The following is a 25,988-nucleotide window of genomic DNA, read 5'->3' as shown; positions in this document are numbered from 1 at the left end:
ATGCAAATTTGAAAGAAAACGTGACGCCATGGGAATGTGAAATAATAAACTGAAGAGAGGAAAAAGGGTTATGATAAAAATAAACGGAACTAGAAAGATATTACCAGTATCATATGTTAGATTAATTCAACAACATAATGCAGTACTTGGATTATCGCATAATTCAACAATTAGATATTTCAACAATATAATTTATATTATAGCCTATAAAGTATAACATTGGTTAAAATAGGTGGTTTGAAGTGGAGATCCGCATCAGTTTCCTATTAAATCCTATCAAATCCAAATTAATTAACTTAAAGACAATTTCGTTACCATTAGTTTCAAATGTCGACTAGGCAGTTTTGTCTTTATCGTCATGTTTCTCAGGTTTTAATATAGAATAAGCCTACAGTAGATGGTCACATAAAGTTGCTTGTGTGAAGCACATTAACTTTCCTTAATGTATAAAATGTGCAATAGAAATAAAATTGCCTTTGCCTTTCCTATAAGTGAGCATGGCGTGTTATGTACACCATTACACCATAAGAGGGCAGGACTGCACTTGAAATTATGGCTACTAGTCTGTGGAGGATCAAAACTAGCAAAAATAATGAATGAACGAACGAATGGATGAATTAATTATTTAATTAATCAATCAACCAATCAATTAATTAATTAATATTCCAAAATTAAACACCAAAATTTGAGTTTACTTGTATTTATTAATTAATTAATGTATATATTTATTTATTTGTTTGTTCGTAGTTTTGCATATAGCTTTTTTGTTTTTATTTATATATATATTTATTTTTAATTTGTAATTATATTTTTATATCTGTTATTATTTTTCACTTTTATTTATTTATTTATTTATTTAGTTAGTTAGTTAGTTAGTTAGTTAGTTAGTTAGTTAGTTAGTTAGTTAGTTAGTCAGTTAAAAAAAATCATAATAAGAGTAGCTATATTAATTATAATTTAAAACTGCACTAAATAAATAAATCCAGCACGTTCCCGCGCGCGTGTGTACGTGTGACCGCGTGCACACGTGCGTGTCTGCGTGTGCTTGTGTGTGTCAGATTGAGAAAACAGACAGACAGCGGCGCAGGTCACAAAGCTTTATGTAAATGTTGCAGCCAGTGCATGGAGAGTTTTGACTATTGAAGAGAATTACTGGAAAAGGGGGGAAAAAAACACTGAATCGTGAAATGTACAACGGCGCTTTGCTTTTTTGCCACCTTTTGATAGTAAGTGCCGTGGAAGCTGGTACAGGTAGGAAAAAAAAATCTTTTTTTTGTAGGCTATATAATTAAATTTGGCTCATTTACCACACATTGAAAATAAAAGTCGGAATCAGCATTGGAACAGTTGAAAAAGTCCTCGTTTCCTGCCTTTTAAAATCTCAGTTGTTAATTTGTATGAAATTGCAGATGACAATGAATGCCTGTTGATAATGTTTTGTGTTCCATGAGCTCAGACTTGAAATAATTATGTTGTAGTTGAAATGAGGATAGAAAGCAAGCGCCTATAATGTGATCTAAAAAAATAAAAAATAAATTAAAAAATGTTTTTTTTTTTTTTTTTGTATAAGGTGGAGTGACATTCTGGAGGGAGAATTTCACAATGACATGCCCAGAAAATGGAGCTTGGTTTCAAAGAGGAGAACAGCTTCACAAGTCAAGTAATTCCTTGACACTCAATGGCAAAAACAAAGGCCTTTACTATTGTGAATATGACAAAGACAACATCAAATATTATTTCTATGTGGAAGGAAAGGGTAAGTGGACATAACGTGTTTCTATGTGATCTTTTTATTTGCTGAGATCTCACTTGATGTCCGCCTTCCTTCAGTCTGCACTCACTGTTTCGAGTTGGACGCGGTTCTGTTTGGGGTGCTCATTGTCGCAGATGTGAGCGTAACAATTGCATTGATGATACTCATCTACAAGTGCACCAAGAAAAAAATCTCACTGAGTACAAAAGGTAAGAAACAGTGTCATATAGTGATGACATTCTAAAGTCCACTTATGTCATAAATATAATATAGACAAACACATTTTCTCTTGAAGCCATAACCACTGTACACTTGAATCATCTTAAGGAGAAGATACTGTATATATTGAAACTGTGCCATGAATATGTGTAAAAGTGTGGTATGAAATGTTTAACATTCCACTTTGAAAGTCACCTTTCGATATAGACATCTATTATTTTCATGGATTGTTTGACTGCATCAAGAACAATCACATCTTTTTTATTTTCTTTCTTTATTTTACATTTGGAGTAACTTCTGGTTCATCATGTGTAACTTGTATTTCTGTAATCTTTTGGAACCCGCAGACTCGGCCGTTCCTTCATCTGACTATGATGTAAGTACAGGATGATGTAACAACAACATTTCCACAACATGTTCTTACAAGAATTCCAACGGGAACACAATGTGGAATCGCACAGACTGTATAAAATCAGTTCAGGGAACTGTAATTAACTTCTGACTGTGGAAGAAAAATCCCATAGGAAATATTGGCAATGGGAGAAACATTTGTAACATAACAATTGTTGGAGTCGTATGCTAATGAACATGAGTTGGCTATGTCTGTAGTGTAGCTAGAGGGACCATGTGACTCTGCAACTTGGAACTGTTGTGAGCCCCTAACAGTCTCATTATTTTTGTGTTGACAGCAACTGAACACTCACGCACGCTCCCAGGATCCGTACTCTTTTCTCAACAGCGGCAGATCCAAATGAGTTGAACCTTTCATCTAGGAAGACCAACCACTGAGTATATGAAGGAAACAAGGAAAAGTTTTGCTCGTGCTAGTTAGGCGGCAGCGCCATTCATTTCCATTTACACTAGCGGGTCACTCATTTCGTCATAAGCAAAGATCACTACACAAAGTAGGATCACAGCCCAACTAAAAGTTTAACTTAATGTATATAAATTGGAGTATTTCACAGCTAAACGAGTGCCTGTTTGCCAACTGTATATAACATCAGGTATGTGTCTGTCTTCCATAATACATCTGACAAACATGATGGATGTGCACTGGACATAAATGGCTGCAAAGACTTTACAATGGGGCTTCAAATACTGTATATAAAAAAAATCATCTGTCCTTGGGTCCTGGATGGCCTCTGATTTGAGTGAGTAAAAATGTAACTATCATAGAAGTGACGTTAATACTTATGAGTGACTTACCTCGCATATTGGGAATGTACAGAAGAAAGACGAAAGATTGCTCAAGCCGGTGAACTGACTTCATTTCTTAGCTTTTACACAAGCTGATAAATAAGTTAACCGCTGTATATTAAAAGCCAAAAACAAAAAATTGTGTGCCCACCTATCTCTTTAATGAAGAGCATTGTGAGTGTTTTACATGATTTACTGGGGATGTAACAGAACGGAAATATTGTGATACCGTCGTTGTCATGCCACAATATTAAAAGCAGCACCGTGGTTAAATTAAAAAGAAGAGTTTAGATTCAATTTGTAAAATTAAGTCAAGTCAAGTTTATTTATGTATCTTTTAATCACAAAAGCATCACAAATATATATATATATATATATATATATATATATATGTATATATATATATATATATATATATATATATATATATATATATATATATATATATATATATTAGTGCTGTCAAAGTTAAAGAATTAATTGATTAATTAATCACAAAAAAATATTGCATTAATCATGAATTAACGCAGATTAATCGCACTATTAATTTTGACCATAGATTAGCCTTTAGCGTGACAGCGGATGTCTATGTTTAAGGTAGCACAGGTTGTGTTTGAGCAAAAAGCATCATTTCATGCATTAAAGTAAAGCATTTAATGAATGTTTGCGTATCACATTTAGAATGTTTGTTCATGTCAAAATATCGGGGTCATTTTTTTTTCCCATTTTAAATTATGCAAGTAATTAACTGATTAGAAAAAGAGGAGGATGAGCATGTGCAGTGGATCAAAAAATGTTGAAGATGTCTTCATTACATTGAATGTCAAAATAATTAACACATATAACTGGTGCTCTTCAAATTTGGCGGGGGAAAAAAGTAGATAAAAAAGCCTTTTTTATTAAGCGATAATTGTGATTAATCAAAATTTTAAAATGTGATTAATCTGATTAAAAAATGTAATTGCTTGGCAGCTCTAATGTATATATATATATATTCGGAGTTCGAACACCCAAGCAAATGAAGCTAAGTCAAACGTACCTTGAAAACGGGTAGCCAAGCGTAGCCGAGCGTAGCCGAGCGTAGCCGAATGCTCATGTTGCGGTAGTTGAGACGATGCACTGCTCATTTCCAGTCAGATCGTGAATACTCCAGAAGGTGCTCCACACTCGCGAGTGCATTTTGATTTTTCCACGACAATTTTCTTCGCCATGGGCCCAAAGAAAGACAACAGTGCCAGTGGCAGCAAAGAAAATCATACAGTTCTACGAACCACAGTAGAATTAGGAAGGAGATTATCGCACCGTTGTAACTACCGTGACTGCTTCTGTAAATACTGGCACGAGGACCCCCCTTAGCTGGTCAACAACATGCCAGACGTTAAACAACGCACGCAAGGACCGCTTAGTAGGCTAGCAATATGCCCAATGTAAAATACACAAACTCGGCACTGAACTAAAGCTAGCATTAACGTAGCATTTATCATCTACTGATGCCAACACACCACAACAAAAAAGGTAAGGTATTTTTTATCGTTTAGATACTGTACTGTACTATAAATATAAAAACATAAATAGAAATTAAAATGGTATTTTTTTGTTTTTGGAGCTTGGGAACGGATTAATTGCATTTTCATTATTTCTATGGGAAAAAAATGTTTCAGAGGTTGAACAATTCGCACTTCGCAGGAACGAATTATGTTCAAACTCCGAGGTACCACTGTATATGACATTGATATGTAGCAAGAAATTATGATATAGAATTTTCTTTTTATATTGTAAAATTGTTATGTTTATAAGTGTACCTTGACTATAGCGTCATTCATTTTGTGTGAATTTTGTACATGATATAGTATCAAGAGACTGGCAAAACATTCTTGTAAAAGACTGTTCAATAAATGCAGTTAATGTTCTCTTTCCCTTCTATGTTTGTGGTTGGAAACATTATTGTGATACGTTGTCAGATATGAGTGCAGGTTCAACACGTGATGCCGCCTTGAAGCCGCAGCTCATTTCCGTTCCCGCGTGCGCACAAGACGCGGTGCCTGCTTGTGTGAGGGGGAAAACGAGACAATTGAAGCAACAGTCTGTCTACTGGCTCCTTTCTTGTATAAAAAAAAGAAAAGAAAAGAAAAAAAAGACTTGCTTATTCATTTTGTCACCAGTGCATTTGCCCAGAAGCACCTCAAACGTGACGTCACATCAATGTGACATTTCTTTGTCAGGCGTCATCATGAGTTATAATAGACTCCCATTTACTGCTAAGGTGTGTGCGTGTGCATGTGTTTGACGAGTAATACAAGAAATGAAACTCCCAGATTTCCCGACAATGATTGGCTTTCTTTTCGAACTAGTTTCTTTCTCTCCTGTACATCATTTTATGCGCCCCTCAATGTAGATGTTGATTTTCTCCATCCTTCTAATCCATCTCCAACCTGTTCTCATTTGTTTCTGTTGTCAAATTAACTGAAATTACGATAACAAAACAAGTGCTGTTTTGGAATGCAGATTCTATTTTCACAAGAATTTAGAGGGATTTTATCAGAAAATTTAAAGACTGATTACTGCTCAAGTTAACCCACCCAATTTTTTTTTTTTTAATTTTTAAATAAATTAATTAACTCATTCACTGCCATTGACGGCTATAGACTATTTTTTATTAGTTTAACATTTCTTTCCACTTTTGTTAACAAGAGTATGAAAACCTAGAAAAAAAATATTGTACATTTAGAACAGATGTAAAATGTGTGATTAATCGTGAGTTAACTATTGAAGTCATGCAATTAATTACAATAAAAAAAGATTAATCGCCTGATGCAATTTTTTTTTTCTTTAAGAAGAAAGATTCTTAAAAAATTAGGGGCGTCATTAATCACAAATCTGTTCTAAATGTACAATAAAAAAATCTAGGTTTTCATACTCTTGTTAACAAAAGTGGGGGGAAAATGTTAAACTAATAGAAATAGTTCAAATGAATTTTTGACGTCTATAGCCGTCAATGGCAGTGAATGAGTTAATAAATAATGCATAGTATGAGAATGTTTTATGGGGGAAAATAACACAACAGAATTGCCAGTGTTAGATTAACACTGACAGTGTTAAGTCTAACACGAGAAAAGTGTTTAGATGTGTCCACACCAATGAGTGTAAATCTGACACTTTTTAAAGTGTCAATTTTCTTCACACTTAAGCAGTGTTACTCCAACACTGTATAGTGTTAAAAATCTACACTTGTAAACACTGAGTAGTGTTCAAAGTACTTTACACTAGAGTCAGTGTTAAACATTTAATTCTGACAAACTATACTTAACTCTGTCGTTTAAACACTTATGAGTGCATTGCACTAGTGTCATTGTTAAAAATGCACTCATACAGCGTTTTCCTCCTTACAAGGCCCTCAAAGTAGTGATGGGAAAATGAAGCTTCATGAAGCACTTGCGATACTTTTTGACTCCTCAAGATGGCAGTCATGATTCAAAGATGCAATGCAAATGTAATCAATTTGTATTGCACTTGCCTTTATTTTTAAACCAAGAGCACCATCTAGAGGAGTCAAAAAGTATCGCAAATGCTTCATGAAGCTTCATTTTGCCATCACTACCTCAAAGCACTTTACATTTTGACTACTGATGACACGGCATCAAGAGCAACTGGGGGTTCAGTATCTTGCTCAAGAGTACTTTGACATAGTCACACTGGCCTTACCCCAATACTCAAGTACATTTACAATGACAGTGTAACCTCTTTATCCTAACAGTATTTTAAAAACCCAATACTTACTACATATTTGATCCAACACTGGAAATTTAGCACTGAACAATTTGTTGTGTATTTATCACATCATGCGCACAATAATTTGTAGAGTTTTGCACACAAAAAAATCTGAAGAAGCCATCGCTCTGGAGCAAGGCAGCCATGGATTCTTGTTCAAAAAAGTCATTTCTAGGCCTGGGGTTAAAAAAATCGATGTATCAATATCGAATCGATATTATTTTTCATAGCCCAATATTGATTCATAAAACCATGAATCAATACTTTTTAATATGGCTACCAAATGCAAATGTGTCCTTATGTTATTCAGAGTACCCCAAGAGGATCCCAGTGTTTTTTGGTTGCAATCAATTTCAATTATTATTTATTGTTTTGATTAGGTCATGTTCAATAAAACAAAGATGATTAATGTAACTGCATTGGATTCAATTTTAAATGTAAGTATTCATATATATTTTTTCATACTAATGCACCAAGAGAGCAAGAAGTTTCTACTATTTGCAGCATTGGTACGTCTAAAAATGTCTTCGATATAAAAGTAAAATTCATGGTACTGCATGAAATCCTTAGCCGAATCGAAAATCAATGTAAATCGTGAATCGAATCGGGCCCTTCTGAATCGAGTCGATTCGATTTTGGAAATCTGAATCAATACCCAGCCCGAGTCATTTCCTTCCAAACTCCAACAAAAAAAAAACTATTCCAAGTCAGAATCATTGAAATGATCATTGCAAATTATACTCCTCTGCTTGGTCCATCTCACTTGTTTGTTTTGCTTAATTGTTTGATGTTCTTGGGAAAATCACACACGGCAAGTAAGCAAAAAGTAGCATTCAGCAGCAGCATTGATGTCATCAGGTTCACATCTTTTGGACGTAAAAAGTAGACATTTTTAAAACAGCTGAATACCATCATAAAAGTCTCAAATCACTACTTAAATTTTTTTTTAAAAAACTGCTCACATCATTTTTAAGACCAGAACTCTAAAATAAGGGCTAATGTTTGCTTCTTTGCTGAGGTTCTTCAAAAAAAAAAAAAATGAGTGGAGCCAAATCAAGTGGCACAAAAATTCCCTTTGTTAAATGTGCCATGCTGCAAAAAATACCACAACTTAGTTAAGATTTAGATTTCCTCTCACGCCAGACTTGCAATGGGCACAAATATAGAGTCACAAAAATGTTGAACTTTGTGCGAAAAGTAATTTAACTAACTGGTAACAACTTTGTTGTTGCATATTGTAGTGCATAATATAGATATGATTCATCCATAGACGAGAGTCGCTGGAGACTTTCTCAGATGATGTTGGGGCGCACCATGGACCGATCACCGGTCAATTGCAAGGCACACACAGACTAACAATCATGAAACAATGCAACACAATGTCTTGTGTTTGTTATGTTTATTAACATCACCACACAGGAAAGACAGATGTGAAACAGTTTGATACAGAGGGTACAGGAAATGACACACATTTACAGTATATACGTCAAGTTGTGCTCAGGAACTGATGTTTAGTTTCATGGACGCACTATATTTTATTGGGGTTTGCCGGCCGGTCATCGTTGGTCAGAGAGGGTATTGTATATTTCTCTCCGACCACCTTTGTGTCTCAGCTGAGGGAAGAACACACATGCACATTGGTTATTATTGATTTTCTCAAGGGAAAAGGACATCTTTAGTGTTTCGAGATTTCGTTTACCTCCTGGTAATCCGAATTTGGGACTCTCCTCTCTGTTTCGTCTGGAATAAGTTGTTTTCTATCAGAGCCTGAAAGAAAAAAAATACACACACAGCAGGAAGGTGGAGGTTTATCAACAGCATTTAGCTCAACAGTGTTGAACCTTCCTTAGCTAGCTTATTAACACAGTTCATCCTGTCCAAAATAAACGTTTGAAACAGGGACAGATAGAAAGACTTACTTTTGTGTTGAGAGTTGAGAACAGACGCGTGAGTCTGTGATGCAACAAGATAGACAGCCACTCCCAGCACAATGGTAGCCATCAGATCTCCGGCAGCTAAACTTGATATGGACACCAGGTCCAGCTCCACACAATTATCACAGGCTAGACAAAAACAAAAAGACACAAGGCTGCTTCGTGAGAAAATAATAATAATGAGATTAGCATGTTTAGACTAGTGGGAGCCCATTCAACATATCATTTTAAAGAAAAGGTTTGGGTTGACTTCCCCTTTAAGGAATGTTCCAAATTTTAGGGTGGCGTCTGCCCTTTATCCCACTAGACAAGATCCACCCCTGCACTGAACTCCAACTGAATCCCATCTCCACATTCACAACCGAAACCCGATCAAACTAGAGTGAATTGACCAGTTTTAAAACTGTTACTTGAGCATCAGCAATGTGCTAACTTCATAAATTGAACCTTGACACAGAAGAAAATGGAAAAAACTATATTTATATATACTGTATTTAATTATCTTTTTTTCATCGCAGTATTATGAAGAGAAATTGGGCTATTTTAGTCGTAATTAGTTTATTTGCATCTTTGCACATTTAGAAAATCTTTACAGTATATAAATGAATAAATGAATTAATTTATTGATTGATTTATTACACTGTTTATTTATTTATTTATTTATTTATTTATTTATTTATTTATTTATAATTTTATTTTATTTTATTTCATTTTATTTACTATATCTTTCCTAACAGTTTTTTTTTTTTTTATCTAGCATTGCAGGCTTTGTCAAATGTCACTTTTAGTATATACCACGGTATATACCAGGCCACAATTTGGACATTACCGGCATTGAACATACTACTTTATTTTTTTAATTTCTGTATTATAACACGTTTTTTAAAAAATAAAATGAATTTCCAATTTTGATGGATGAATGGATGGATGGAAGTAGGCCTACTCCAAATTTCACTGCTGATGTTTCAGCCTTTATTAATTTTTTTTGCTGTGGTACCAATATATAAAACAATTAAAAATGTCCAAATACTATAGTAAAGTACTGTAGTAAAGAACTTACATCTGAATTTCACAAAGATTTTCTGTCCACTCGGTTTTCCTTCTTGGTCCACACATTGGTATTCTCCAGAGTTCTCATCTTTGTATGGCAAAGGAAACACTATTTTCGCACCATCTTTTAACACATGTCTGTCATTACCACACAAAATCGTAATTTCCGCAGGCCCTTGTTTCACTTCAATGTCCTTGTTCAAACCTGTGAGGGACATGAACAATTCATGAAATCATAAGATATTACAATATTGTGTCTTCTCATAAAGTGCCAGTTAAACAGAATCGTCCCTTTGGATGTACCTTCACACCAGACAAACCCTGTGGGAATATACAATAGGCCTCATTAAAATTGGATGTAATGTCTCCAAACATGTATGATTACAGAATAAATAAAAGAGTCTCACCAATCAGTGTCCAAACAACCAAAAAAGAAGGCAAAACAGCGTAGCTTTTCATCATGTCATGTGAGTTGTGCTGGTAAAAAAGTGAAATGTTTTCATCATTGTGTGCACAGATGATCTTGTCAAAACATGATTTTTACTTTTTACTTTTGCTAAAACTACTTTCATCACAGACAGTATTTTTGTAAACAAACAAGTGATAAAAATATGAAATGTCAAAATGTCATACTGTACTCCAGAGCCAATCTTAACAGAAAGCTATTTAAGGCAAACACAGTGAAATATCAACATTGAAAATACTGACCATAAAATTGAGATCAGTCGTCTTGCTGCTGCTGCTGCTGCTGGTGGTGCTGGCGTCACCTCTTCTTGCCTGTCTTGAACTGTGTGAGTGGGAGTAGGACGCAAGAGCGACTGGCACACTCAGCACAAGCTACAACTGTATTTTTATACAATTCCAAGAATGTCACACCAATACACTGTATGCATTTGCATATTTTGTTCTTAGTTGGACCACTGTCTTGTATTGTTACTCAATGGCAATTAGAATGTTTGTTCCGGGGTTTTTTGCACACATACACACACACACACACACTTCTGAGATTATGTGACACTCTTCCACTGTACGTACTGCAGTGCAACAATGCTATATTGTACCTCACACTGTTAGAGAACCACCCAACTGAAAAACTGCCTTGAGCAGTTAGGTTGAGATTGAGAAGCAGGGGTCAGAGGACCAGATAACGCAATAATGATGGTGGCATATTTTTAACATGATTATTGATGGCATTACTAGTGCTACTCCATAAAGGGAAGCACAAAGAAGTATCAGAACCAAGGTTATTTTAGTTAACTAAAACAAACGAAAAAAAATAAAATATATTTTTTTAACAGAATAAAATAAAAACCAAAATGCTTTTTAAAAAAAAAAAAAACTAACTGAAACTACATTTTATGTTTACAAAACTAACTATAATTATAGCAAAAATGTCTTTCATTTTAGTCTTTGGTAATCAATTTAATGCATGAGCCTTTGGGGATGATTTATTTTGATATTAACCAGAATAAGGACATTTAATAGTGTGTCACACAAAAATGACGTCATCTAGCAGCAGCCAATAGAAAAGGAACTTCAGATGACGTTGTTCCCATGGTGTTTTTTAAATATTGTGCACAAGTAATACACACTTTTTTTTAAACTAAAAATAATACTGAAACTAACTAAAACAAAACTAAAACTAAGCATTTATGAAATAACTAAAACTAATAAAAACTAACGAAACCACCCCTGAAAACTAATTAAAACTAACTAAATTTAAAAAACAAAACTCAAAACGAAATAAAAACTAACTAAAATGAAAAATTCCTAAACTATAATAACCTTGATAAGAACAAATACTTGGTTAAATACGTTTTTCAGGTTCATTTACTCAAGTTGAGTATTTCTTTTTCTGACGACTTTTCTCCCTACATTTGAAAATTGAAATCAGTACATATTAATACAAAATAAGCTTGTTACTTTTTTTTCAAATTTCAAGGATGACAACATTAAAAAAAAATCTTGACTAATTGACTGAGATTTTGGTGACTTTTAACATGTAGGCCTATCTGGGACAACAGCATCATGGAGGAAATGAATCAGGAGGTATTCTTGATTCTATCTTAATTACGAGACTTGTTTAATTGTTGTCAGCTTCTTGAATGAATCGTTGAAAATCCTGTATATTATGTCTTGTTCCATAATTTAGAAAAACATAAAGTTAGAAATTCTCTTATGTTATCTGAAAAAAAAAAAACACATTCAGGCAAGATGTATTTTTTCAGTAACTATAGTTTTCACTTAGTTCTTTTGCCAAAAAGAACTTGGATGATTTAGCTCAACTCTTCGGATCATCTGCAAAAGCTCATATCTCTCCCAAAACAGCTCACCTATATGTCAAAATCTAATTTCTATGTCATACAAGTAGTCAGTGCCCCCAAAATGCATCGTCCCTTTGGCATTCTGTGAGCACCGCAAGTCAAAATCATTAGGTGTTTTCTCACAACAGCTAACAAAATACAATTATATATAATACGGACGGGGGGGGTTGGTTGACAAGAGCAGTTTTCAAAGTTTGCGGTTTGACATACTCCACTCAGAGTCAAGGAAATTGCAATGTTTTTTTTTCCACACAAAGTTACTTACACAGAGTGCAACAAAAGAAAGTGTAAGACAAATCTACATTGCAGCGGATATTTTCCCTTGCAATGCAGCGAGGAAAAAAAACGGCGTAAATGTCTCAACCATCCTTTACACTAATCGCCTATGATGTCTTTGCAAGCAGCATCCATTGCTTGAAGTAGGGTCAACTGGTCTGGAGCCCGATGTTCATACACTCTCCACCTCCAAGCGAAAAAAAATAATCCTCAATTGGATTGAGGAAAGGAGAGTATGGTGGTAGTAGCTCCATGATGAGATTGAACAGATGATTTTGCATATTATGATTTACACACTGAAATCCTGCTGACATGTTTTGGAGAAAACAGCCATTAGACTGAAAAACAACTAATCCAGTTCGATAAGCAATATCCATCCATTTGGAAAATGTGTTAAATGTGGGCACATTGTGCTAACTGTAGGCTAAATGTACACAACCATTTGCACAGATCCACTGAGGCAATTGAGACATGTACTAAGATATTGGCAATTTGATGACAGCAATGAAAAATGCCATTTAGTTGAGACCAATTTGGGGATTTGTCCATGGTATTTTGAAAATGTCATCTCAGTTTCAAGAAATGTGCCAAACCTATGAAGAAAAACTGTAAAAATAAAAAAAATTAAAAATAAATTCCTTTATGTTGCCAAATTATTTTTGTAGAAATCTGCTGAGTATCCAATCATTTTATGAGTGTAAGGGTACTAAATAGGTAAGTAAATCAGAGATGCCCCTGGTGTCCAGTAGATTTTTTTCCCATTGTACCAAGTTACCAAAACAGGTATGAATTAATGTATTAGAAGAATGACAGTAAAACAATTAATTTAAAAAAATTGTACAGTCGTTTTTGCTTTATTGTTACTTAAGTAAAAAGTTGAATAAGTAGCTACTTCCATTTCCCCCTTTTTTCCTTTTTCTTTTTGTTTACTCAAGCATTCGTACTACACTACTGTTCCTACTCAAGTCAACAAAATGGCAGATGTAATGCTGTTTGTTTTAGCTGCACCTCTGAAAACCAGAGCGCCTACTGCAATGTAGTGTACAAAAAGTAAGAAACAACAACAAAAAATAATTTTATTTTTAACTCCATCTGCACTGCCAGTGTGTTTCAGGACATCATAGAATTATTCTATCACGGTAAGGCAAAAACAAAATGTGTTTTCATTAATAACTTAACTGTGGCTCATGTAAAAACGGTTTATTTTGTTTATGTAGCAAAGTGTACAGTATATTCCCTCCCAAATGCATCAGAGGTGCTGCAGGCAGCAAATACGTTAACCCACAGCACAGCACACAACACAGCTTCCTGTCTGAACTGCTGCATCAAAACCCTGTGAGCCACAGACAGCACCTGGTGTACCTCTCACACTCACACATGTGCGTCCACACGAGTCAAACATACAATGTGAATCTGCAGTTGCTATTCTAGCAATAAACATGCACAATGGTGCGTACAAACAACATAATCATGAAAGTTTACTGTGCAAAAGGCACAAACACTCCCTTTGCACATTTGAGCACAAGTATAAGACACGTTTTAGCACCCCCTTGTGGACGTCAGAAGAGTCACAGTCGAGGCAAAATGTACTCATGTTGACTTTATTCAGTAGCATCTTGTAATTGCATACACATATACATATGTAAACTGTTACACAGTGCATGACACTTTTCATAGCATTTATATATAAATATTTTTTTTTGCATCAAATTAGTTTGTAAAATCTCACACATTATATCTTGGACATTGTGGAGTGTGCATAGCAGAATAAATGCATTCTATTTAGAACGAGCAAATGGTTACAGATGGCATGGCAACACATTACGTTTGGAGTTGACGCACATTTTGTCAATACGATTGTTGAAGCACAGATCCTTTGCATGATCCAACCACAGATTTTGTGCCAACTTTTGAAGAGACAAGTGGGTGACTTGTTGCAGAGTCTCTGTTCAAAAAGTCATGCATGCACTTGTACAGCTCATGACTTTTGGCCTTTGAGGTTAGTCAGAGCCAAATTTCCTCGCTGCTTGTGCTATTCACCTTGTAGATGTAGCCCACCATTGGATATCTGGCGAAGCCTGGGAGTGGCAGGGGAACAAGACTTGACAATTCAAGAAATGACCATATTTCATTATTGCAACCACATTTGGAAATACAAGCATAAGAAATGCAAAATCGCCACCTGACCTCTGGCAGCATAAGCTACAGACAGATCTTCATCCTCTTCATCTTTCTTCTTCTCTCCCCCACTAATTTGCTGGGTGTTCTCTCGTGCTTTAGCAAGCCATGTACCAGCAGTGGAGCAATGGATGAAACAGAAAATAAGTATAAGAGAAATGCAGCGTTGGATGGAAAATTTGGAATGTCTAGATCAGGGATGGCCAAGTTTGGTCCTCGAGAGCCCCTATCCAGCCTGTTTTCCATGTCTCCCTCCTTCAGCGCAGCTGAATCTAATGATGAGCTCATCAGCACGCTTTGCAGAAGCCTGATAACAATCCTGATCATGAATCAGGTGTGTTAATGGAGAGAAACATGGAAAACATTCTATATAGTGGCTCTCGAGGACCGAATTTGGCCACCCCTGATCTAGATCATCTTCATAGTGATACTGTAAGTGCATATTTTATTCCTACTATTAGACTAAACTTCCATAGGAAATAAGTAAAATCATGTGACATCCATATAAGGCTATAAAGCTATTTATGGCTATAAAAAGTTTACACACCCCAGTTTAAATGGCATATAGATCCGTTTTACCTTTAATGTGAACTATAACCATTACAACTCAATTTGAATTTTTAAACATTTTTTGGAGAGGGAAAGAAAAAAGAAACAAATTAAGAAATGTGGCTTCACAAGTGTGCGCATTCCCTCTTACAAATTTGGATGTGGCTGTTTTCAAAATTAACTCATTCACTGCCATTGATGACTATAGACGTAAAAAATTCATGTAAACTATTTCTATTAGTTTAACATTTTTTTCATTTCATTTAATTTTTTATGAAAACCTAGATTTTTTTTATTGTACATTTAGAACAGATATAAAATTATCATGCGATTAATTACGATTAAATGCCCCTTATTCTTAATTTTTTTAAATTAATTAGGCCCGTCAGGCGATAATTTTTTTAAATTGTAATTAATCACATAACTTCACTAGTTAAATAACGAGTAACCACAAATTTTATATCTGTTCTAAATTTACAATAATTTTTTTCTAGGTTTTCATACTCTTGTTAGCAAAAGTGGAAAAAAATGTTAAATGAACTTTTGACGTCTATAGCCGTCAATGGCAGTGAATGAGTTAACCTGCCATTTGAACAGGGGTATGTAAACTTTCTATATTCACAATAGCAGTCAAATTTCAAAATCGAAAGTCGTCTGTGTGCTCTACCATGCAAAAAGTCTTAAAAATGTAATATTCCACATCTTATTCTGTTCAAGGTGCACATGGCTAAGTTGGAGTGTAACCCGAGTGACTTTGGGCGAGAGGCCAGGTACACCCTGGACCGGTCGCCAATCGACGGGTCACCAACTGATAAATAGCCATCCAAAACCAACAAACCTACCATGGCTGTTTTGCGAAAGTGGGAGGGAACAAGTGATGGACAAATGAAGCTTCATGAAACACTTGCAATATATTTTTTACTCCTCTAGATGGTTTTCTTGGTTTAAAAATACAGTAAAGGCTAGTGCAATGGAAATAGATTAAATTTCCACTGCCTCTTTAAACCAATATTGCCCTCGAGAGGAGTCCAAAAAATATCGCAAGAGCTTCATAAAGCTTAATTTGTCCATCACTACTTTAAACCAAGAACACCATCTAGAGGTGTAAAAATAATAATAATAATAAATCGCAAAATCTTCATTTTCCCATCACTAGAGGAAACCGTATTGCAGTAAAACAGGAGGAGGTGATTGTAAAATGATGGTGCTTTTTTAATTGGTTTGATAAAAATAATAATAATAATAGATTACTGTATATCCTATCATGAATCTCATTTACAGTATGTCTTACTATTTCTGGTACAGAATCATGAATCTAGTTTTCTAGCAGTCTTACCGTCTGCGCCCTGAGTTCAAGTCTTACCCTTTTTCAAAGTGCTGAGGTCATTGAGCTGCATATTGGAAGGAAGAGACATGTTTTCTCTGGGGATGTAAGTTCTCTCTCCTTTCAGGTTGGTTGAGTCACTGTGCACATAATACAGCGCCAAATATAAATGTAATGTAAATGTGAACGGCAAACGTAGGTCATGTGGTCACAACATATTCATAATGGAACACTAAGCAACAGCTCATCTCTTTGAATTAGGACTGAGAACGCTCACAGTTCAGATGTGTCGTTAATGTTGCACTGACTGCAGGTAACAAGCAATAAATAACATTTGCCTTGATTTATTATCAACTTTATACGTTTGTTGATTTGCAAGGGATGTATAAAGTCTATTTAACCCTATAAAACCAAATGTACCATATTAAATACAGCCCTCTATTTCATGAGTATAATATTTTTTTCCCATTAAAACCCCGACGTACTGTATATGATCTGACACACGTATTGCACGGATAATCCGTTAGAGGACAGTATCACCCAGTTGACGGCTTTTCCAGCGACCTTGCAAGATCGCCCCAATTGAGAAAGAGGAGACACCTATATTTATTAATAATGGCAAATGTTCTTTCTGATTCTTTGAAATACCAATATGTTTGATATGTCTGTTTATTATTATATTTTTGACAGTTATAAATGTACAAATTTAAAGCGTTTGTGACTAGATGTATCAAATATGACACAAATCAAAAGTTATATGTGGAAGTTGATTTTCCCCCTCAAATTTTTTTTAAATTTGTTTGTTCAAAAGGACCAATAAATACTCTATTTACAAAGAATTTTCTCTCATATATTCATGGTTCAGGCTTTATAGGGTTAAATTGTAAGTTGTTTTGACATTGAAGATTAAAGTAAAGGCTGAAGAACATTTGAGTCAGTTTTAGTATAAAACAAGCCACCAAATTTTCAATGTGTGGTGCCAAGTACTCACAGCAGGAAATGTAACTCTACTGGTCTATCTTTTTTTTTTAAGGAACGAAGAGACTTTATTGACCGCACTGAAGTATCCGGCTCTCGGGTAAAATTGTAGGATGACCCTAAAATGCAATGTAGCCTTTTTTTAAATGCTAGCATGAGTTGAATGTAGACTCACTTCACTAACAACTAATAACATTTGAACTTCACAAATAATTTGTCTGGTATTGAAACATTGAACAGCTGGAAATGTCGATGCAAAAAGTGTCAAATTAAGTTTGTCTGTCAATGTTATATTGCATTTTACGTTCATCCTGAAACTAGCAGTAATGCTAATTTGCTTAACATATAATAAGAATGGCTAGCTGGAAACAAACGTGCCATATTGTCAGGATTACCTTTTCTTAGTCATTAGAATCTGCACTGGCTCATCTGTAAGACAAAATAAAGTTTGTACACTGCAAAAACTTTGTTACAAACCCACAAGGGACTCGTGTCTTACCAATGGACTTGCTTGTTGGTTTTTGCATGAGGCAGAGGACTATCAGGCTGAGGATGAGAAGCGCCATGAAGGCCATGGACCCTCCTGTTACGATTCCCAGCATCGGCACTTCCACACGAGACTGCAGGAACTCTGGAGAAAAGACAGAAGATGTCCAAAAAATGTCTATGGTCGTCACCTCTTGTCCTCCTTTCCCCTTGCCAGTGACCTGCCAGTGTGAGGTTACTTTGCGTTGTTCCCACGCTGTTGCTGGCATTCAGCGAGATATTTCCTGATAGGCTACTGAGAGTGACTCTCAGCGAGTGATTGGTCAGCCAGGGGTAGCTGTGCGAGTCGAGGATGTCTGAAGTGTTAGCCACCAGTAGACCAGACTGATCCGCCAAGGTGAAGGTGGCAGGCGGGTTGGACCGAACCAGTGCAAAGAGGACTAGCAAAAGGCCGGGGTCGTAGGTTTCGCTGGAGTGTGCGCTGACCCTGATGATCTCAGGCTGAACTAGAAAACAGAGGAGAGGAAAGATTCATAGAGAGAAACAAAAAGACTTTGCCAAGGCTAGGCTACACTCCTGCCACAGTCACTAATGTGCACCAGAAGTAGGCAGACTTGGCAACCTGAATGCATTTGTGCGACAGTCAGTCAAAACTGCGTAAATTCATATGAGTGGGTAGGATGTTGGCCTCAGTTCTGGGTTTCAGGGTTCGAATCGTGGCTCCAGCCTACCTGTGTGAAGTTTGCATGTCTCCCCGTGCTTCCGTGGGTTTTTCATCCCCAAAACAATGAATATAGGTTAATTGAAGACTTTAAATTGTCAACAGGTAAACATGAGTGTGAATAGTTGTAGTTTTGGAATTTTCATTTATAGTTTGTATGTTTTGAGTTTTGTTTGTTTATTTATTAATTTTTTAATCTAGTCACTTTTAATTGAGGTGATTGTTAGTTTTTATTAGTTTTAGTTTTTCAAAAATGCTTCGTTTTAGTTTAGTTTTCGCTAGTTTTAGTATTGGTTTTCTTTTCTTTTTTAAATTGTATTTTGTGTATTACTTGTGTGCAAATAAAATGTAAAAAGTAAAAATTCAACAAAAATATTATTTTAAAAACAACCCTCCATCTATAAATCAAATACAGGCATTGTAGCCTATAACAGTCCACAGACTTCTAATATCGCTTGTAAAGTTAGATTCCAATTAAATAAAGTTAAGATGTTTGCCAAGTTGCCAACATCTGGCTTGAATTCCTGTTGTGGAGTATTAATTCTGTATTGTGCCATATTTTATTTGCTGTATATTTTTTTGTACTATACAATCAAAATTAATTAAATGACAAAAGCATGGGAGCCACATGTCAAACATTCAAAATAGTCACCTAGATGTCATCCGGTGGCACTTTTTTTTTTATTGGCTGCTGCCACAAGTAGATGACGTTGCTTCTGTGTGACACCCAGTAAAAGGACAACATCTCCCTGACGACTGCTCGAACGTTACGGCTATTAACAAAATAAACACATTTAAAATCAACCCTAAAGGCTCATGTGTTAAGTTTTTGCCATAATTAAAACTAGTTTTGTAACCCTAAAATTGTAAATTTCAAATGTAAGAAATGTTGGTTTTTGAATTTTTTTAATAGAATTTTGGGTTTATTTTAATTCGTTAACTAAAAATGTTTTTCAATTTTTTCCTTGTGATTGACTGGCAACCTGACAATAGTGTACCTCACAGAGGACAGCGGGGATCGGCTCCAGTTCATCTCCAACTCAACTCAGGACAAGAGGTATAGAAAATTAATTTTTGCAAATGCTAATGAAGCAGGGAAAGATTTCAAATTGTGAACTTCTGAATTAAAAAAAAAAATCCTGGATCCGCTATCAAGATACCACTAAAATTTTAGGATTTCCCATGATATACGCCTGTAAAATGTTTTACAGCAGTGGTAGAAGTATTTTGTTGTTTAACTCATTCACTCCCAGCCATTTTCACTGAAGCAACCCCCTTCGCTCCTGGCTGTTTTACTTGATGTTGACTGATTTTGCAAGCCCCACAGAATATTGTGTTCTATTGCTATAAAAACATGGACCAAAAGAAAGATTAGAGTCTCTTCGTTATCAAGAAAAAATATATATTTCGATCTGTTTCTTTTTTTTCTTTTTTTTTTTCCAGGAAAGCTCAGTATTGTTCGTTCGATTTGACATCATCATTGCTCTCCTTTTTTTTTTTTTAAATAATAAAAAAATAATAATAATAATAATTTTTTTATACATATATATATATATATATATATACATATATATATATATATTTTTTTTTTGTATGTGGGTGAGTATGTGTGTGTGCGTGCGTGTGTGCGAGCGTGTGTGTATTCATCAGTTCACCTAAAGCCTATTAAAAAAAATCCCATACTAATAATATAATATAATAATAAATTGCCAAATGCAGAAACATCAATGTAAGTTATCACGATGTGGTGGCTCTCGCTAACAGGCAGAATTAAGTAACCAGAATTAGGTTTAAAAATTCTATATACGTAGACCATGTTTCTATAAATTTTGATATTTGGTTTTTTTTTGAGGCAGATATTTTTTCCATTAAAAATGTGATTTATGAGGAGGTTAGACCATTGGTCGATATTCAGAGTTTGTTTATTTCTCCAGTTAACAAGAATTGTTTTTTTTGCGATAGTAAGGGCTACAAGTGTAGATTGAAATTGTTTGTGTGATAAGTCAGTTGTTGTTAGGTCACCTAGCAAACACAAGTTTGGAGATAAAGGTATCCTACAGTCCAAGATAGCGGAAAGTTTTTCTAAGACTTTAGTCCAGAAATACATAACCGGAGTACATAACCATAAAGCATGAACATAAGTGTCTGTAGTGTTTTGTAAACATTGGAGACAAATGTCGGAGTCTGAGAGTCCCATTTTCTTCATCATATATTGAGTAATGTATGTTCTGTGAATAATTTTATATTGGATAAGTTGTAAATTTGTGTGTTTTGTCATTTTAAATAAGTTTTCACAAACTTGAATCCAAAAGTCAGATTCCGGTGCTATAGACAAGTCTGTCTCCTATTTCGAGATGGGTAATCAGTATATCAGTATATGAAAGTAACTTATATATTTTTGAAAGTTTTTTTGTTGTTGTCGGAGAAAGCTTGTTAATATCTTTAGCTAAAACAGGCGGTTGGAGCGTACCCCGAAGTGTTGGAATTTTTTTCTTTATCATATTTTTAACTTGTAGATAATGTAAAAAAAAAATTATTTTGTATTTTTGGAGCAAGGATATATATGATATAAACATATTATCTGAGAAGAGATGATGGAGATGTGTTTCGATCTGTTTCTGTTTTGCAGCAATTAGAATTAGAATATAGCTAAGTTTCATCATTATTTACAAATCTCTTTAAAACTGTGGGTAAATTAGCTTTTTGCAACATGGCCCTGGTTGATCTCTTATTCTCTGCTGCCACCTGCTGGCCATTTTTGTAATAACTACCATTGCTTCAACCATTCTCTTCAGTTCAGAAGCTGCATCAAAGCCATCTATATGCTCTAGCATAAAAAAATAAAATAAAATAAAAAAATATATACATATATATTTTTATATATATACAGTATATATATATATATATATTATTTTTTTTTTTTTTTTTTATATTTTTTTTACGTATAAATACGTCTTTGGGAGAATGCATGGTAATGTTTAAAATAGAATGTATTTATGCGTTTTTGGGGAGCATATGAGTTTGGCAGGTACCAAACAAACTAGCTTGGTGCATGGCAGAGGTAAAATAGTCATTGTAGCAGAAGAAGAAATCGATAAATAATTCCCAGCCACTCACATTGGACATTGAGCGTGACAGTGGCATTGTAGCTCTCTCCCGATTTAGGGTTCAATGCCACACATACCAACTCCTTGTCCCACTTTCTGGCCCGCAGGAAGAATGTGCTGTTGTGATTGGCTCCCAGTCTCGTGACCTTAGAGTCTTTTTTAGGTGTCGTCACCAGACGCCCTTTGGGAGAGAGCGACCTCTGCCGCTCACCATTCAGGTACCAGGTCAGCGAATTCGGCGCGTGGGGGTGCCAACCATCGGAATGACAGTGGAACCTGTGTATCATGTTTTCTCTTAACGTCATAGCTGTTTGACGATGTCCGTCAATTTGGGGGGCGGGTTCAACAGCACCTGTGGGTACAGAAACTAAATAGTTTTTTTCTGTTTGTTTGTTTTTCTAAAATGTGAGTAAAATAAAAGTCAACTAAGGGATGACATCATCATTGCTCTCCTTTTTTACATTACATTACTACGTTTGACATTTCATGACAAAAGTCAAGTAACAGCATACATCACCTGCCCAGGATAAGGCCAGCGTGTGAAGAAACACCACGGCCTGGGAGCCTGATGACCATCTTCTCTTGCACACATTATCCATCCTACTACAACATACACACACCTACCTGTTAACACAGATTGAGTTTGTAGTTAAATACAGGCTACTGCGTTGTTTCCCACATTTTATTAAGCCAAGACATATTTTGCATTAGACAAACATCATTGCACAAAATATTGGAGAGTTAAGTTGTACACGATGTTATTAGTGTGTTATTGTACTTACAGTAAGTTAGCACAATAGAGAAAATACATGGCAATCAAAGCGCCAATTAACTTAAAACATATTCATGCCATGGTTCAAAATCTTAAAACTAGAAACTTTTAACCTTTGCACAATACAAAATAAAATACAAGCCAATTGCCTTACAGTACAATATTTATAGCATTTTTACTCAAAACTGTCATAAGAGACCTTAAACCGCATTATGAAGTGACTCTCATTTTCAAAACGTGATCGCCACTATACTGTATGTAGTAAGCCATTGGCTGGCACCCAAGCCAGGCCACTGACTTGAGGGCCCCAAGCAGCTGCCTGACTTGCCTTGTGACAAGAATCATCTCTGTGAAGTGTGAAGGGCAACAGATAGATACACGTTACAGCATATAATTATTCTGCTGTAGCCTGTCACTATATAATACTGGCATAGATAGATGAACAAAGATACATCATTTGTAGTAAGTAAATCATTTTTGGACCAGTTTAGTTACATCGGTGATTTCCCGCAGCAGTCCTCAGTGAAAACAAACAGCGTATTGTTTGCCTTTTTGTGACTAGCATAGGGGAGACCGCGGCTAGTTGTATCACTTTTTATACTTTTATCTAGTTCTTGGAATCAATACATGATCATATATAAACAAAATATATACCAAAGACCAAAATCTAAGGTACCACCGTACCAGTATATTTTTTGTATTCATGTCATTTTCATACTTTGTGTCAGTGCAGAGATACAAGTCATCAAATAGAGGGAGTGAACATGTGACAGGTTGCCCCACCAATGGGTAAGTTGTCACACTATATGGGGTAAGATGTCACACTGGATTTTGCAACTAATAAAATAAAACAAGGACAAAATTATCCCTTTTCTCCTGATTTTTTAAATTATTATTATTATTATGTATTTATTAATTTACATCTAGAGAAATTGTCATTGATCTTGAAAATGTACTATAGTCATTGAGCAAACTTTAAACATAAAATATTATGAAATAAATTAAAGTCCTTAGGAACTGCTGGCATGTAGGTCATAGCTCTCATACTCAAATGCCTGATTTGCTTCCCTTAAACTGGACATTTTAGATTAAATTGAATTTAAAAAAATAAAGCATTTCAGTTAATGGATTAATGGATGGTTCATCATGAAACTTAAACCAGTCCTGACATGGCATGTCGGCATGCTTTAGTTCAATCAACAACTAAAAAAATCAATTTTTAAACAATGAAACAAAACCTAGCAAACTAATTTCCTCACTCTTCAGACTCAGCATCTGAAGGGTAATTCTGGCATATGTAAATCGAGTTGCCAGAGGTGCATTTTTCATTGGCCCATTCTTTGCATATGTGACAACAAACCCCAAAATGACTGAGACAAGTTGCCCCAAACTAGCATGTGGGCTAATACTTGCTCTAGTTTAAAGTTAGCTTAAAATTGAGCAGTGACAGAGTCATGACAAGATGCCCGAATCTCTCCTTTAACTCGTCTACATGATTTGCTGCTAGCATTTGTCTATGACGCCTGTTTCAAAAATATATGAAGTTGAACATTTTAACTTTGGGTTGTACGTTGAAAAACATATAACTGGCCTCATCTCAGCTCACAATGTGCTATTCTCTTTTCAGACTACACAATCCCTGACCATTTATACAAAGAAAACTAGTATTCCACTTTTTCGTTGTGCCCTCTGGTGGAGAAGAAAATTGCAATGTGACAACTTACCCGTGATACAACTAGCCCCGGTCTCCCCTACAAACCAGGCCAATTGTTATAGAAGTCAAATGACATCTCATCACAGTTTGAAATCCAAATAATCCTCACAAATCATATTACAACAATCCAAAATTTAATGGTTTTCAATTAGCGGGGAGTGTCCTTTCCTTGAGTAAGACGCCATTTTGATTTGTGACGTCACGTAACTCGTGCCACACAACAAACCAAATACTGTAATAGAAGCCCTAAAATTAAAGTTAAATCCTCCATTTAGCTTGGAAGCAACAATTACCAGTCAATGTTTGCCATTTAGAGAGGTTATGTGTCAACTCGCTGCTCATAGGATAATCTTCCAATCCAATTAATACAGTTAAACGAGTCAAACCACAGTTGTGGTTTAATCTATATGGCAGCAAATTTAGGATCAAAGATAGCTAGCCTTGTTAGCATTTGTTACTTTTGAGAACACTAATACTACTGTGTATAACTATACCTTTGTTGTTGTGGCTGAGTTCAAGGTTCTGTCATAAAGTCTAAAGCCAGTAGACCAGATTATGAGAAGTACACTATAAAGCAATGTTTTGAAGACAATCATGGCAGAGAGAGAAAAAAAATGCATTTCAGATGACGGCATGACGCACACTTCGTAAACATAATGATGAGCAAGGAAATACATACACCCACTGGACCGTTAGCAGTCGATGCTTGGTTTATACTAACATTCCAGAATGGCAGGACAAAATGCTGCAAAGGCCCAGACACATATACAAGGCTGCATGCATATTTTAGTACACATGTTTGTGCTTCATACATTTCAACCCAAATCTTCCATCACACACATACGGTGTTACCTCAGCCCTTTCTGCAGACTCTGCTGCGATTCAGCCAATCGGAGCTCCATGGCAGCAGAGGAGCGAAGGATGGTGATGAGAGGAAGGCAGCCTTTCTGACTCAGCCGCTCTCCCATCTGTGTGCACTCACACACACACACACACACACGTTGCTCTGCAGGATATGGCACCTCCAGTAGCAGCATTCACTCACTGGTAAAGCGAGCTGACTCAGGCACTCACCGCCGCCGGCGAGTGGCAGGGAGGGAGGGAGAAGGGAATCGAGCACTTGAGAGGATGAGAGAATGAAGGGGAAGAGGAGGAAGGCTCAGATGAAGAGAATGTATTGCTCGAAGAGAGGAAAGGAGAGAGGAGGACATTTATTGAACTGTAGAACAAAATGAGCATTGCCTTTCCTTCTCATCTCATTATTGATCATCAGCAGGCATGTCAAAGTCAACGGTAATGGCAATGCACATTGCACAACACTCACGTGTTCAGTGATCCATTATTTCAGACTGGAATGTCTCTGCAGTGCAGTTGAACAGACATAAGCAGCAGCATGCAGAGCACTGCAGCCAGAATAGAATAGAAGCAGGCAGTTCTAACTATGGGGGAAATGATGAAGAATATTTGAAGATTCACCAATTAGATATACAGGGTGTCCATAAAGTCCCTTTACCATTTAAAAAAATATATTAAAAATGCAATTGATTAGATATTTTATTCAGATTTGTTCTATTGTATTCAGTGTTTAAAAAAACACACAGTGTTTATCATTACTGACCTTAAGCAATGGATTACTGA

The 25,988-nt window shown here is 35.6% G+C and overlaps 3 protein-coding genes and 1 long non-coding RNA gene across 6 annotated transcripts; 2 read left to right on the top strand and 2 right to left on the bottom strand.

Moving 5' to 3' along the window:
* Positions 1-1,055: 1,055 nt before the first annotated feature.
* LOC144052524 (T-cell surface glycoprotein CD3 epsilon chain-like) lies at positions 1,056-3,509 on the top strand. The gene is made up of 5 exons (XM_077566669.1): positions 1,056-1,251; positions 1,571-1,756; positions 1,831-1,962; positions 2,320-2,348; positions 2,662-3,509. Exons 1-5 carry the CDS (start codon positions 1,188-1,190, stop codon positions 2,725-2,727), a joined length of 477 nt encoding a protein of 158 aa, XP_077422795.1. The 5' UTR covers positions 1,056-1,187; the 3' UTR covers positions 2,728-3,509.
* A 4,810-nt stretch (positions 3,510-8,319) lies between these two features.
* Positions 8,320-10,946, bottom strand: LOC144052343 (T-cell surface glycoprotein CD3 gamma chain). The gene is made up of 7 exons (XM_077566306.1): positions 10,630-10,946; positions 10,329-10,398; positions 10,225-10,242; positions 9,932-10,126; positions 8,857-9,000; positions 8,637-8,704; positions 8,320-8,550 (listed from the first exon to the last, which is right to left on the bottom strand). Exons 1-7 carry the CDS (start codon positions 10,630-10,632, stop codon positions 8,494-8,496), a joined length of 555 nt encoding a protein of 184 aa, XP_077422432.1. The 5' UTR covers positions 10,633-10,946; the 3' UTR covers positions 8,320-8,493.
* A 3,160-nt stretch (positions 10,947-14,106) lies between these two features.
* tmem25 (transmembrane protein 25) lies at positions 14,107-25,677 on the bottom strand. 3 transcript variants are annotated; one of them, XM_077567013.1, is made up of 9 exons: positions 25,203-25,677; positions 22,382-22,488; positions 21,875-22,216; positions 18,276-18,542; positions 18,050-18,181; positions 17,946-17,979; positions 16,612-16,712; positions 14,709-14,795; positions 14,107-14,599 (listed from the first exon to the last, which is right to left on the bottom strand). In XM_077567013.1, the coding sequence occupies exons 2-9, from the start codon at positions 22,461-22,463 to the stop codon at positions 14,526-14,528; spliced, it is 1,119 nt and encodes a 372-aa protein (XP_077423139.1). In that variant the 5' UTR covers positions 22,464-22,488; positions 25,203-25,677; the 3' UTR covers positions 14,107-14,525. The 3 variants fall into 3 exon arrangements, with proteins under 3 accessions (XP_077423139.1, XP_077423137.1, XP_077423136.1); XM_077567011.1 differs by having other exon boundaries at positions 14,107-14,622; positions 18,258-18,542; positions 25,203-25,676; XM_077567010.1 differs by having other exon boundaries at positions 18,258-18,542; positions 25,203-25,672.
* On the top strand, positions 15,065-22,279 carry LOC144052712 (uncharacterized). The gene is made up of 3 exons (XR_013294273.1): positions 15,065-15,131; positions 19,751-19,814; positions 21,972-22,279. It is a non-coding gene; the product is annotated as an uncharacterized LOC144052712 (long non-coding RNA).
* Positions 25,678-25,988: the final 311 nt, after the last annotated feature.

This window comes from Vanacampus margaritifer, chromosome 5, assembly GCF_051991255.1.
Source record: "Vanacampus margaritifer isolate UIUO_Vmar chromosome 5, RoL_Vmar_1.0, whole genome shotgun sequence".
NCBI classification, from domain to species: Eukaryota; Metazoa; Chordata; class Actinopteri; order Syngnathiformes; family Syngnathidae; genus Vanacampus; species Vanacampus margaritifer.
The sequence above is the reverse complement of the archived record's forward strand: the minus strand, read 5'-3'. Positions and strand labels throughout refer to the sequence as shown.

What these genes read in the sequence shown, in the direction of transcription:
- LOC144052343 (XM_077566306.1), bottom strand. An exon ending in AATCTTTGTGAAATTCAGAT is followed by an intron (nt 9,001 to 9,931) that starts GTAAGTTCTTTA and finishes GTTTTTGTCTAG; the next exon opens with CCTGTGATAATTGTGTGGAG. An exon ending in TCTCAACTCTCAACACAAAA is followed by an intron (nt 8,705 to 8,856) that starts GTAAGTCTTTCT and finishes TTTTTCTTTCAG; the next exon opens with GCTCTGATAGAAAACAACTT.
- tmem25 (XM_077567010.1), bottom strand. Translation starts at nt 22,463, where the DNA reads ATGGATAATGTGTGCAAGAGAAGATGGTCATCAGGCTCCCAGGCCGTG. An exon ending in ACCAACAAGCAAGTCCATTG is followed by an intron (nt 17,980 to 18,049) that starts GTAAGACACGAG and finishes TTTGTCTTACAG; the next exon opens with ATGAGCCAGTGCAGATTCTA. An exon ending in TGTAGCTTATGCTGCCAGAG is followed by an intron (nt 14,600 to 14,708) that starts GTCAGGTGGCGA and finishes TGCCACTCCCAG; the next exon opens with GCTTCGCCAGATATCCAATG.
- LOC144052524 (XM_077566669.1), top strand. Translation starts at nt 1,188, where the DNA reads ATGTACAACGGCGCTTTGCTTTTTTGCCACCTTTTGATAGTAAGTGCC. An exon ending in TTTCTATGTGGAAGGAAAGG is followed by an intron (nt 1,757 to 1,830) that starts GTAAGTGGACAT and finishes GCCTTCCTTCAG; the next exon opens with TCTGCACTCACTGTTTCGAG. An exon ending in AATCTCACTGAGTACAAAAG is followed by an intron (nt 1,963 to 2,319) that starts GTAAGAAACAGT and finishes TGGAACCCGCAG; the next exon opens with ACTCGGCCGTTCCTTCATCT.